The 13,393-nt window shown below is 39.3% G+C and overlaps 1 protein-coding gene across 1 annotated transcript; it reads left to right on the forward strand.

Annotated features, from left to right (window-relative positions):
* Positions 1-7,443: 7,443 nt before the first annotated feature.
* LOC139728824 (uncharacterized) lies at positions 7,444-10,016 on the forward strand. Its single transcript, XM_071639758.1, has 2 exons — positions 7,444-7,572; positions 8,805-10,016. Exon 2 carries the CDS (start codon positions 8,808-8,810, stop codon positions 9,711-9,713), a length of 906 nt encoding a protein of 301 aa, XP_071495859.1. The 5' UTR covers positions 7,444-7,572; positions 8,805-8,807; the 3' UTR covers positions 9,714-10,016.
* The last annotated feature ends 3,377 nt before the right edge of the window (positions 10,017-13,393 follow it).

Here is a 13,393-nt window from a genome sequence, read left to right on the forward strand (position 1 = left end):
GAATTTCGTCACCCTCCTCGTTCGGTGTCTTGTCTTAGTTAGAACATTAACAATTTTGTTATTGTTGTTGTTGTTGTTGCTGCTGCTGCTGTTGTTGTTGTTGTTTTCAAAATGAAAATCGTGAGAAAGCCATTGTACCTCTTATTGGTTAACTCATATCTACTTCAGAAAAAATAATGCAGTGAAACCAACAACAAACACAGAAGCCTTTAGAAATGTCATTTCGAAGGATTGCCGTGATATCACTGTTCGCGTCATTTGCTTGATTTGCTTTAGTAGGCGATGACAAATAATGGACTATTTGATCCATTTTCGACAGGGAACTGATTGTCAAATGATTTAACTTTCCATTATTGACACTGTAAGTCACGTTGGACTCTGAAGAATAGGCAGCACTGGGAAGCCTTGGGAAATGGGATGCTTGAGTGATAGACAGACAGAATGGAAACAGGAAGAATGGTTGAGAGAATTCTAGGAGATCATAAGAGTGGGACATTGTGAATAAGATTGGCAAGTGAAATGGAAGAATACAAATAGACGATATTATGAACTGAACAATTTGAACAATATGAACATATGAACTGAACAATATGAACAATATGAAACGAACATTGGTTCGTTTTATTTTGTTTTGTATAGCTGTCTTGTGTATTTTCTGAGGGTCCCACATCGTACAAGCTTTGCTTCTTAGTGGGACCCCCCATTTCCATCCCCATCCTTAGTTAACTTGTATTATATGCTTTATGTATATTTAAAAAAAAAGATATAATTGTGTTTTTTCATCTGTTACTCATTTTCATATGTACTTTGTTAAATCACATTCTGCAATTATTACAAATATCCTGTGCATATATATTGTTTATAATTTCTTTGTTTGATGGAAGTGAAAATAAATTTGAATCTTGAATCTTGAACTGGTGGCGAATTATAGACAGAACTGAGGGGAGACATTTCACAGTTCCTCTCCTGGCTCCCCACTTTTCAGGTCAGTGCTAACCAAGACGGTTGATTAACACGACACTAAATAAGTACACACATATGGATATACATTATATTTTGCATTCATGTATCTGCGTACATTTTATTTGCCATTAATCCACTCTCCATGTCTGTAGTTTACAATGTTACCTATAACTGTTTTGTGCTGCGCATTTTCGTGTACAAAGATGTTTGTTATTACCTTTGGAATGCAGTTTTACAAAGCTGAACAGGCCAACCCAGCATTAAAAAATAACTGAAACAAAATAGATATATAAATACATAAATAGATACGTAAATAAATATAATAATAAATGGATAATCACATGGGTCGCACGATGAGATGATGAACAGGCTTTACAGTTACGATCACATACAGCAACCAGATGAAGTCACGTATTTTTTGTTGTTGTTGCATATATTCATATTTTACATCAGTGAATCAAACACTTGGCGTGGTGAAAGTCGCCTCATAAACTCAAGTTTGATCATCACTATCATTTTCTAACTAATGTATATCTGCATAACCAAGATATTATTGTAGTCTTGACATTTCACACTTGACACGTCGCAGTGGACTTTGAAGACTAAGATGGCATCGTTTTCAAACTTATTCATCAGCTGAATCAAGGAAGATATTTCTTTTTCCGCGCAGAGAGATCGATCCTGCCCTGTAATAGCATGACCATCAACTCTGACGACGGAACGGGAACTCCGGTGTCTCAAAATACTTTGTTGGCGATATCTTAATGTGCCATGATGTGGTGGGCGTTATTCTAGTCTATACGCACTCTCGGTTGATATATCGTTCCACTCAAAATATTGACTCATTTCGTCACGCAATACAACACGATAGATTGCATGCGATATATATATATATATATTATGCATGTACATGAAATTATGCATGTATTTATGTAAATATATATATATATATATATATATATATATATTTACATCATGTTTGGAGACACAGACACAGACACCTATTTATAATATTTCTTTCATATCACATAACATTAATTTTTCAGTGATAAAGATTAGCATCACCACACGGTTTGTAGGACAATGTCACGACCTTTAAGAGTTATAATGTCTATTACGCACGATGCACGTATGTTGACATGACCTACCTTCGTGTATGAGATAAAGCACACGGTTGACTGGTACGTTCATCGGTATGATGATAAATGCCACAGACCAGACTTTACTTTAACAAAAATATCGCTGTTTGCCAAGGTAAATCAAGAATGAAGCAACATGCCTCTACCGCCGTTCACCAGCATGTCAATGCTATAAGATGAATGGTCGCCTGATTGTGCTGATAAAAAGTGTTCCCACAGAGCGTGTAGTGCTCATGAGAATAACATCGTGGAATATGATGAACATCATATCATTTCTTGTAGAGTTGTTTTCCCCCCATTCCTATGTATGCTGTTACTTTTTTTTTTGGGGGGGGGGGGGGTTCTTGTGGGGAGTTCGGTGGTGTGCATACTGCTCACACAAGTACTTTTGTGCCGAAATCATCGAAGCATGGGTTTGTATGTCGCTTGGCGCAACTTGAATTTTTTTTCTTCAAAATTATGATGCAATGAAAGGGGGAACTGGGGTCCTTTGTGAAACTTTCAACTCACGTTATTCACCCATCTACAAGAAAGAGAGAGAGAGGGAGAGAGAGAGAGGGAGGGAGGGAGAGAGGGGGAGAGAGCTCGGTGAATGGTGGGACGAGTGGTTTCCTTACAAAGTGAAGACTACCAAACAAAGCAGTGAATCCGGCGACAGGACCTACAGGTACCAACTCCCCCAGAAAGTTTTTATGAACAACAACAACTGCACTGTTAAAAACAAGAGAGAATTAAAAAAAAATACCACATCGCACAAAGCCCATTATCCCAGTGGAGTAGACTAATTATTGATAACGGTCTCCTCAACATGTTACCTAAAGATACGATAAGATGTATGTTTGTTTATACACGTTATCGTAGCTAGAGCTGTATTTTTGGTTAATATTTTTTGAGTATCGGTACGAAATGTATGTTTGTGTATACACGTAATCATATCTATATCTCGTAAGTACTCTTCCAAGTACTTTAACCTTTATTTTGATGTGAACGTCGTCGATTTGTCTTTATGATTTCGTTTTTACAAGTGGTTAATACAGCAAAATGAAACTGAGACACGAACACATTGAACATGGAAACGTTGCTTAATGGATTAGTCTATTTCACGATACACTTACATGTGTACACACTTATTTCATTTTACTACACACTTACTACATTATGCAATGTGTCTGGTTGTCAGATGGATATCCGAGAGAAACCTGCTGTACATAAACTTGCCATTACGTCAAAACTTGCTCACGTCAAATTACTATGATATGTGTCCATCAAACCGCATTTTGAGGTTTGTTATATCCGTACAAAGGACTGAACTGCTCCTGACCTGGCAGATGAGTGACCTCACTATCAAAGTGAAAGTTCACTCAGATGAACAAAACTGAATTTTATCTTCAGAAAAAAAAAGAGAATTAATGCTTAACGATAGTGACAAATATCAATGTTTCATGGAAACAGGCGAAGATTCACAAATTTCACATATACTTCTCATCCAATTTGGTTGGTTTTGAGTAAGACTTTGAAAATAATGTTGGTATAACCACATTCTTTTTCATCAAGATCAACTTGATTGCCGAGTGGAATATCCCTTTGATGATTTTAGTTCTTCTTCTAGAAGTTTACTCAGGTATCATTTGGATGCGATGGAACACAGATCCTGGAAACTATAAACACGATATGGCATTTACATTGAAGACTCGCTCACGCAGAATCCCAATATTTCTTGCTACCTCCAAGTACCGCTTTCTTTGATTATCAAATCATAATGTGGATTTTTCTTTTTCGAAACTTGAGAGAAGGGCCCGATAATGACATAAAGATTGTGGTAGAATTTCAGTTACGCGATAGCCTGAACTCCTATGGCTTCAATTGCATGTTATACTCTTGTTTAAATAATTAATTACTGAGAATCGGAGAATAATGGAATGTAACAAACATGGATCCACGGATTTACTTCAGGAGGCGTGGTCTCCAATGTAGTGGCTAAGAACACTGACTCTCAAACTTGAGGTCCTTTGTTCGTGTTCACTGGCAGCAGTGGTTGTGCCAAGGTGGTGTACCCACACCTTCTTGGCTGTACTCTCAGGTGTAAGGCATGTTCGGCATATTATATTGTTATGATTGTGGGGCTCGTTTGTTCGGAGGGGGTTTAGTGCCGTAGGTCCATTGGATGTGTCTTTTCTTTTCACCTTTAATATCGAATTACTTTTTAGCGGACATGTAAAATGAGTCAAAACTTAAGTCAACTCAACAGAGCACTTCTCACCATGTGTCACGTTAAGATGCTTCTTGATCTTGAGGGACCAAGCAAATAAAGGTCTAGGCACGTCCAAGCACTATTATTCTAGGAATATCCAGCTTTGGATTGTCAAATAAACTCCAAACAAGATGAAAGAGATTTAATAGAAATGGGCGGAGCTTGTGCCAATAGGAATGTTTGTCTGTTGAACTTTACACTGAGCAAATGAGTAGGCGTGGTCATCTTCCAGTATCGCGGTCCCCTGCATACAGATATGACTTATAAGTATAATAAATATGGTCCAGTGTACATATTTTTGCTCGTGTTACGGTTGTGCAATACTGCAACGTTGTTTGTTCCTTTAGAGGTCAATTCCGGACCATGTCCAGCTGAAAAGAAAGTGTAAATTTGTATAAGCACAACAGTGAAGATTTGATCAAAATCGCATAGAAATTAGGGAAGTTTTAAATTTGTGAAGCTCCGCTAAACTTTGCCCAGCAGTTCTCAAACAGTTGATATGAATCTGCCAAGGAACGAGCTGATGCTGATTTCATCATCTCAAAATTTTTCATTGATCTTGTAAAAAAATCTCTTCTTTTTCATTTGTAAAAGCTAGTGTGTAAAAAAAATAATGCTATTCCCCGTTGCATAACGTTAAATGAATGATTAGTCAGATAATATAAGATTTGAGACAGGGGCATGATTTCGTTTGAACAAATATAATTATAATGGAGATTTTGTGCTCAAGACTTTGAAAACCAAATATTTGGTAAGTTGTTAGGCCATTCGTGACATCATCAGTTCACTCGTTTTGCACAATCATACTGACTGCTCAATAACTGATTTGTGAAAATAAGCAAAATTGTACAGTTTCATAACTTCCCAATTCTTATCCGATTGCGATCAACTTTTCACTGAAGTGCTTATCACTTTGTACTTTCTTTTTAGAATAATTTTCTACTGGTACAGAATCGTCCTTTATTGTATTACTGCAGCTATAGACCCTATTGTTAGGCTTGAAAGAAAGCAGAGGTGTATGGGATTTTCTGGGAGTATAGTTTTGGTTGGGGTGGGGGCTTGAGGTATCCAACTTTTTTGTGTAAAATAATGAAAAACCTCTATTAAATATGAAAGAGCATACAATTCTAAGAGATATTCAAAGTTTATTTGATGAAAACTGGTTTTGGAATGGCAGAGATATTCAAAAACAAAGAGGTCCGAATTAAAGGTGAGACCTACCTTTTATTAAGACCACTCTGTTTTAGGACCTATTTGTTTGGGGATATCTCAGCCATTTCAAAACCGATTTTCATTGCGTAAATTCTAAATTTATTTTAGCATTGCATGCTCTTTCACGTTTCATAAGTAGTTTATAATTATCCCACAAAAAGTTAAAATCTCTATCTCAATCAAAACTACACAGTCAAAGTTTGAAAATTAAAACAGTCTTCTTCCCACGACATCAGGGAGCTTTAGATTTTAGACGCGCGTACGTTCAAAGGGAAAAACATGTTCTGAGCGTGCACAGAAGCGCGCGTCAAGTCAATCTATTTTTAGCTTGCGTCGCCTGAGTTTTTCACTACGCGTACTGGGCTATTTTTACGTCCGCACAGTTTGCAACGTAGAGAACTACTTCATGCACCGATCATATGGGGGCGCGGTTTTCTTTTTTATACGTTGCGTCCCAGCGTAATCTAAAGCTACTTTTCAGCACGACGCAGGGGAGAGGAGAACGTCCAGCGCACTCGTCGCCTCAAACGTCCGCGCGTCAAAATCTAAAGCTCCCTAATGTTGTAAGGCTGCGAGGTTGCATGGCTCAGTCGATCGCGTACTATATGCCTCGTAATCATACTGGATCGAAGCCTGTCGAGTCTTGCTGAGCAACGTTGTGTGTTATCCTGTCGTCCCCTGTAAGAAGCAGAGCAGTCTCTCCCCCGGACAAATTATGGCGTAACCTGGGGCCCGTTGCATAAAACTTACCGTTGAATTTCAATGGTAACTACCGTCAAAATTAGGCGTCACAGCCAATCAGCATCAAGGATTATAAAATTTACCGCTAATTTGAAGACTTACCGCTAGAAAGGAGCGGTAAGTCCAGCGGTAAGGGTTTTATGCAACAGGGCCCTGGAGGTTCCGTATATGTGAGAGATTCACATACACCGCACCAATGTAAAAGATTCCTCTTTCTTCCCTCTACAGGGTGAGCAGGGCGCAGGGTGCATAACCCGGTGAAATGTTCCGCCCTGTTAAATACACACAATAAGGTACAACTGCAAGCCAATAATAATAAGTATCATGATATACCCAAATGTATGTATGTAAGTGGGTAGGTGGGAAGGTGTGTGTGCGTGTGTGCGTGTGTGTATGTATGTGTACAATGTGTGGGATATGTTTGTCATATGTCAATATTTTCTTGTGAAGAATTATCTGTGAGATTGATTCATAATCGAGTTATTTATGTCGAAGAGAGATTTTTTTTTTTTGCAGTACAGTATTAATTGAAAACTGGGTTTGTTTGTGTTTTGAATTTTGTTTGTATTGTTTTTGTTCATGTTACACCCAGAATGGGTTGATTCACAAATGATTTGAATGAAATAGATTAATATCAAGGAAAACAAAAAAGTGCGTGTGTGTGTGTGTGTGTGTGTGATTTTTTTTTCGCATTACGATAATGACACCTACATAAAGGTCTCACTTTTCTGTCACTCTTACTATTCCCTCGACTATTTCATCAATTCTGTCAGGTTTTAGTGCTTAGCTACATACTAAAGTGTGCATGATTGGTGCATGTCAATGAATAGACCTAACACACACACCTGCTGTGATCACGTCGCGCGTACCTAGATACAACTCGCCCAAGGCGTCAACTAGACAAAGAGCTTTAATTTTTTTTTCGTTCGCGGCCATATAGGACAAGTAACGGTTCAATCTCCCACGTTCCCCTGTCACCGTACCACCTCGTACCCACCACACGCCCTTCATGCTAATATCTAGGCTTTATTAATTGACTCATCCATTGAGTGCACTTTTACGGAACCATACGTGACTATATGTATGGGGGTCTCTGGTATAGTGCGTGCGCGCCACGCCTCCATACTCCTCAAAATGTGTATGATAATTGGAAATGATCATAAATACATTTTGTGACAAGCCCAGCGGACGGACGTCTCATAAAACGGACTTCTTGCGCCCTGTGGTCATCAGCTTACCGTATAGGGAAGGGTTCCATGCTCAAAGGTAAGACGGCATTTAGGGGAGGCCTAGAGTCATTTTTAACGGATCATGGAATTGATTTGGTTTTTATATGACTGAATGCTCACATCAACTAAAACACAAAACACAAACTGGCTGCAGAGAAAACATATCGACTATATTATAATTGTAATTATTATCATTATCACAATAATCTAATGATACCATACAGTACTCGGCATTCTACCTACGAGCTCACTGGGACATTTTTGACATATTTACAGGCATCGCAGTCGAAAGCCTGTAGGTCAGCAACTCGCCTGCATCGTGGTAAAAGTGATTTTTCAATTTATGACACCAAGTCCATATCTAGGCGATGTGGCGATATTAATGTGTTGTGTTCTGTTTCACAAAGAGACCTGCAGGCTATCGTAAACCGCGACACTTAGCAACAGATGCTATGGCGACAACAACAACACTCTTGCCTGCTGGAGGCCTGTAATATGGCAGTAGCTGCCATGGTTGCTACAATGTACATCTTGCTATTAACAGCAGTTAACACGTGAAATCATTGTTCACTCATTGAAACTATGCTTGTCCCTTTCATCGACACTGTCTTTTGAGCTAAAATAAACCTATCTTCATTGTTTGATAAACATTTCACCGAGACATAATAACGATTTAAAAAAAAAAAAAAAAAAAAAATATATATATATATATATATATATATATATATATATATACAAGTTGACCTCGCAAGTCTACATCGTAGAAGACCACAGTTATGAATCTGATAATAGGTCTTTTAATAAAAGATAAACCACTGGGTGGTCAGTAGATATTGTGTCAATGCGTCTTCAATGGGGATCCCCTCGAGAAGTTGTCAGGATTCATTTTGGTAAATATGACTACAGAAAATGTGTGCCTCCTACTTTCAGCGACTGACTAACGGTATACGGCAGAGGCTGTCAGTAGTGGGACTCAGAATACTCTGCTATTCATGCTTATGAAGACAAGGTGGTACAACTCATTACCAAAAAGCTTAATGGCGGACATAAAAATGCTCGAAATACGTGTACCACGCACCAACAGCATTGTGTGTGTGTGTGTGTGCGTGTGTGTGTGTGCAACAAAATTGCCAAATGTTACCCCGTTCTGTCGTAATGATGTCTTTAATTTAAGTCAAGCAAATCACCTGATGATCTTGGCATTGTTTACATGTGAACAGTTCTTTAATTTGCCTATAACGTTTATACCGTCTTTCCTCTCATCTATAGATAATGATTGTGGAAAGAGTGGCTATCTTAGCGAGCACGCTCGCGGTTATCTGCGTGCTAACTTCAGCCCTCACGACGGATGAGATAGCTGCTTTTGGCGCCAGGAATTTCACCGACCAAAACACCGGTCTCCAGGGATATATCACGATCTCGGAATCCGATGACGACAATTACGTTGTCGAAGCAAACGGCATTCCCGACCACGAGGCGGGACCATATCCAAATAGTGAGGATCCCAGTGAGATAATAGAGCAGACGTACGTGTACTACATCTTGAAAACGCCAACGCCGGCGCCGGAGGATGAAAAAGAGGAGCTCCCGATGGGGACCATCGCTCTGACCCTGAACGGCGTACCGCTGTTCAACCCGTACACCGCCATTGGAACTGATGCTGTGGAAAATGAGATCTTTGACGACTGTGACGGGCACCCCACGCCGGAGCATGGCGCCTACCATTACCACAGCAGACCGAAGTGCGTGTTCACCCTCGAGGAGGGAGTGCCGTCCGGCATCGTGGGCGTGGCGCTTGACGGTTACCCCATCTACGGTAACAACGACGAGAATGGTAACGAGCTGATGACGGCGGATCTCGACGCGTGCCACGGACGGACTGTGGACGGGAGCTACCGCTACCACATCACCGCCGACTTTCCGTACATCCTGGGCTGCTTCCACGGGGTCGTGGACGAGCGGAACTTGATGAGCGGGGGCGGCCCCGGTGATAGGCCACCGCGTCCTGGCGACGATCCTGGGGACAATCCTGGAGACAATCCTGGGACCAACGACGGTGGAGGAGACGACGGCACCGAAGCTCCTCGACATGGGGGCCGAGCCCCTGCGAACGCCGCAAATGCTGTGTTCTGTTTATTCGTCACAATTTTGACCGCGGCTATCATCCATTTTCGTTAACCGGGGTTGTGGTCCAGTTCTTAATGATCAGATTCGTACCCTCGCCGCAAACGCTGGAAAAGATATCAGATGATCATAGCAATAAATACAATGATTGTTATAATCTTAATACCTGAAATAACGCTACAATGCGTTTTATGCTATTTTTAGGATGCGAAGATAATCTGTCCGTTTTAACATCATGTGAAATTCCAAATTATCATGCCACAACCCAAGGAGAATGATAAACTGACAAAATTAGACCAAGATTTATATAGAATACAGTAAGACGGGGAAGTGCACTACCTTTATGTTGAGGGGTATACCTGGTTGGATGTAGGACCAAAATCATGGTCAAATTGCAATTTGTGCAATAAAAGATACATTGTACTAACTTTCCAGATCTTATACTCGAAATTTTTGTCCATCATTATTGGCGCCGGTATGACGTCACGACGGAGCGACTGACTGAAATAACATGATGGTATTGTGTGATGTAAAATGGAACAAAATTGCATCCCACCCCCCCCCCTCCCCCCCCCCCCCCCCCCCCCCCCCGGTTTCATTGCTTGGTCAAAATAAGCGGACTAGGGCCAGGCAGTTATCCATTCGGCAAATACCAGTCTAGTTTGTCTAAATTCAAATTCATATTCAAATTCAATTTTATTTTTCATTTCCATCAAATAAACAGAGAAATTATGTACAATGTATTCGCCGAGCATATTTGTAGTAAATGCAACCCCCACATAAATTAATAGAATATATGTGAAAATGAGTGACACATTAGGAAAAAAAAAACATAAATGTATTTTTTGTTTATATATACATATGCCTATAGTACAAGTTAATTAAGGATGGGAGTGGAAATGGAGGGTCCCACTAAGATGCAATGCCTGTAAAATATGGGACACTCATAGTTTTGACGGTTTATATACATTCCTTTATATTCATTCTCTAAATCGCTAGTGATAGGTTTATACTGAAGAGCCTTGCCGTACACTTGTTCATGTTTTCTTTTTACTTATTCTTACGAGTACGAATCTATGCCAACCATATTTTATGATACTAGTAAACAAATATACCATGCACTAAGGGGTTTCAAAGTTGAACCTATGGACTCCGAGGTGGCGGAAATAACACCTGTCACTGATGACTCCATAATTTCACCGATGGCTATAGCTCCAAACAGTGCGCGATATACTAGTACATTACATTAGTATCAATATCATATAAAATGCATTGGTAAATCGCATATGTATGGCGACATTCACGGTAAAGCGCACCGTGCCAGGACTGTCGTCACGGTATAAAGCACATTGCGCTCCTAGTAGCATTTTGTTTTGAACATTATTATCATAATTATAGCAATGATGTGTATGTTGTATATTGCAGACCAATCTGATTCACTAAACAGATTTTTTTTTATGCAACCCCGAGGCAAACGGAGCAATCTGTCGTCATTGAATCAATGATTTTACTGACGACTCCAAAATTTGTTTAGTGCAGGATATTAGCATTTTTTTCCTTTCATGTATATCCCTCCAACGAATTTTAAAACAGATTAATAAAATTGTTGAAATAAAAATCTTTACGTATTGCAGCGCAGACGATCAGTGTACCGCGGTGGATGCGATTTACACAGTGGTCTCCAGAGGCCGATACCGATAGCCCTTTACACACGCCATCGATAAAAAAACAAACAAACAACAAACAAACAAGCAAACATTGGTCAATAGAATATGTGTGACGACATTTATAGTATATAGGCCCATAATACTATACAATGAATATCGTCACGGTATAGCACATTTTTCGCCATTGACATTTTGTTTTTAATCGACACCATGATGATATTATGTTTAGTTACGTGACGCCATGTAGACCAGAATTTTTTTTATGAGTATATGTATATATATATATATATATATATATATACATATATGTCTACAAAAATCACAACTGAGAGCGCATAACTTGAATCTCGACGTATTTCTGCTCCTACATATCACAGATAGTATACAATTCACCTTTATCCTTTCAAACCTTCTTCATCAGAATTCCTCAAGCAGTTAGCAGTGCATCGAGTAAAAACTTAATTTTGTAAATATTACTTTTCCTAGAACTACGCGCACTTAAAATTATCTGCATGAATCTACTAAGTAATAGAACGAGTTGCTGACACATTATTCAAATGTACACATGTGATAGGGATGTTTCATCCGCTTTGACGTAGTAACGAGCTATTCTATTAACTTGTACCTCAAAGACACTTATCAAACTTGGAATCCAGTTTGCATATTAGTTGTTGTTACATCGGGCAAATTTCGGGCAAGCTTTAAGGTTGTTGAGAAGAACCATTTTCAGACAGGTATATGGACAAAATTTGAATAATTATGGAGGAAGCCGGAACCATGCGAACACACTTTGGCTGCGTTTATTAACTTTCCCCTGTCTAAACGGCTTTCAAAAGCCGTTTATTACCAAAGCCCTTTCGAAAGCCGTTTCCAAAGCCCTTTAGAAACGGCTTCCAAAATAGTTGCGTTTATCAACTCTTCGCGAACACGATAACTGGCCTGTCACTGCACAGCTGCATTGCGCAATTCGACCCGAGGAGAAGAGGTCATATAAGGCGTGCATTGTTTGTAACTGCTGTACAATACTACAAAGCCGTTTCAAAACAGCTTTGCGTTATCAACATCAAAAGGCTTTCACAAACAGGTTTCTGAAAACCTGTTTAGGAAACCTGTTTGGAAAGCCACAAATTTGCGGCTTTCGAAATGGCTTTCCGAAAGGGCTTTCAAAACAGCTTTGCGTTTATCAACTCGTAAAAATTCCTTGAAAGCTTGTTGGAAAACCTGTTTCTGCCGAGAAAAAGAGTTGATAAACGCACCCTTCGATACCATGTAGAAGACATGCATACTAGTATCAAATTCTTGCATGCCGAGTCTTCCTATAGTGTGTATCAATGTTTTCTTTCGCGAGTGGAAATAATCAGGCGACTAAAATGCATAGTATCAAGACATTGCCATTTGCATCCTTTCTGTGCTGAGTCAGCATGCAGGAGCCGTCATATCAGAGACATTCTACTTGCGTGCACTTAGAATTCATTGTCTTGATCATTTTTCGTCTTCTTTTTATTTCCGACCTTTAACTTTTCATGGCTGTGATTATGTATATCAGATGTACAATGTTATAGTTTTTTGTTTCAATCTATAGAAATAAAGTACACGTATGTCGATCAGCACTCACCCAGTGTCTAATTTGCATCAGTGCCTGCGGATTCATTGTCACTGCTGTCTGTATGTATTGTTGTTCTAAAGTGTTTATTAAGTCTTCGCTTCCGTAAGAGTTTGTCGTTATCAGTAAACATACACTTTTTAATTGATTCAGTCGGTCTGACTGCAGCGTTATTAATCAAGGAAAAGATTTAAAAATATGATATTGTTTCCTACGTTTTAAGGGCATTTACAGTCTCTAGTACAGCCAAAATGTGTAGCATAAATACATACACATCCCATACAAAGGAGTATTTCCCTCTTTATGAAGAAAATGGTCTATTGAAAACACTTGAGCGAAAAGAATGGAAGGAATAGAATTGGATGAGGGGAAGAGAAGGAATTTGTGTCAAATTGAACGCGATATAATTAAAGGTAAAGAATTTTGTCTTTTATTCCATTTCCCCATTAACATGACTAAATATA

This window comes from Diadema antillarum, unplaced genomic scaffold (genome assembly GCF_040938485.1).
Source record: "Diadema antillarum isolate AM-2024a unplaced genomic scaffold, OU_Dant_1.0 seq00000203_RagTag, whole genome shotgun sequence".
Taxonomy (NCBI): Eukaryota; Metazoa; Echinodermata; class Echinoidea; order Diadematoida; family Diadematidae; genus Diadema; species Diadema antillarum.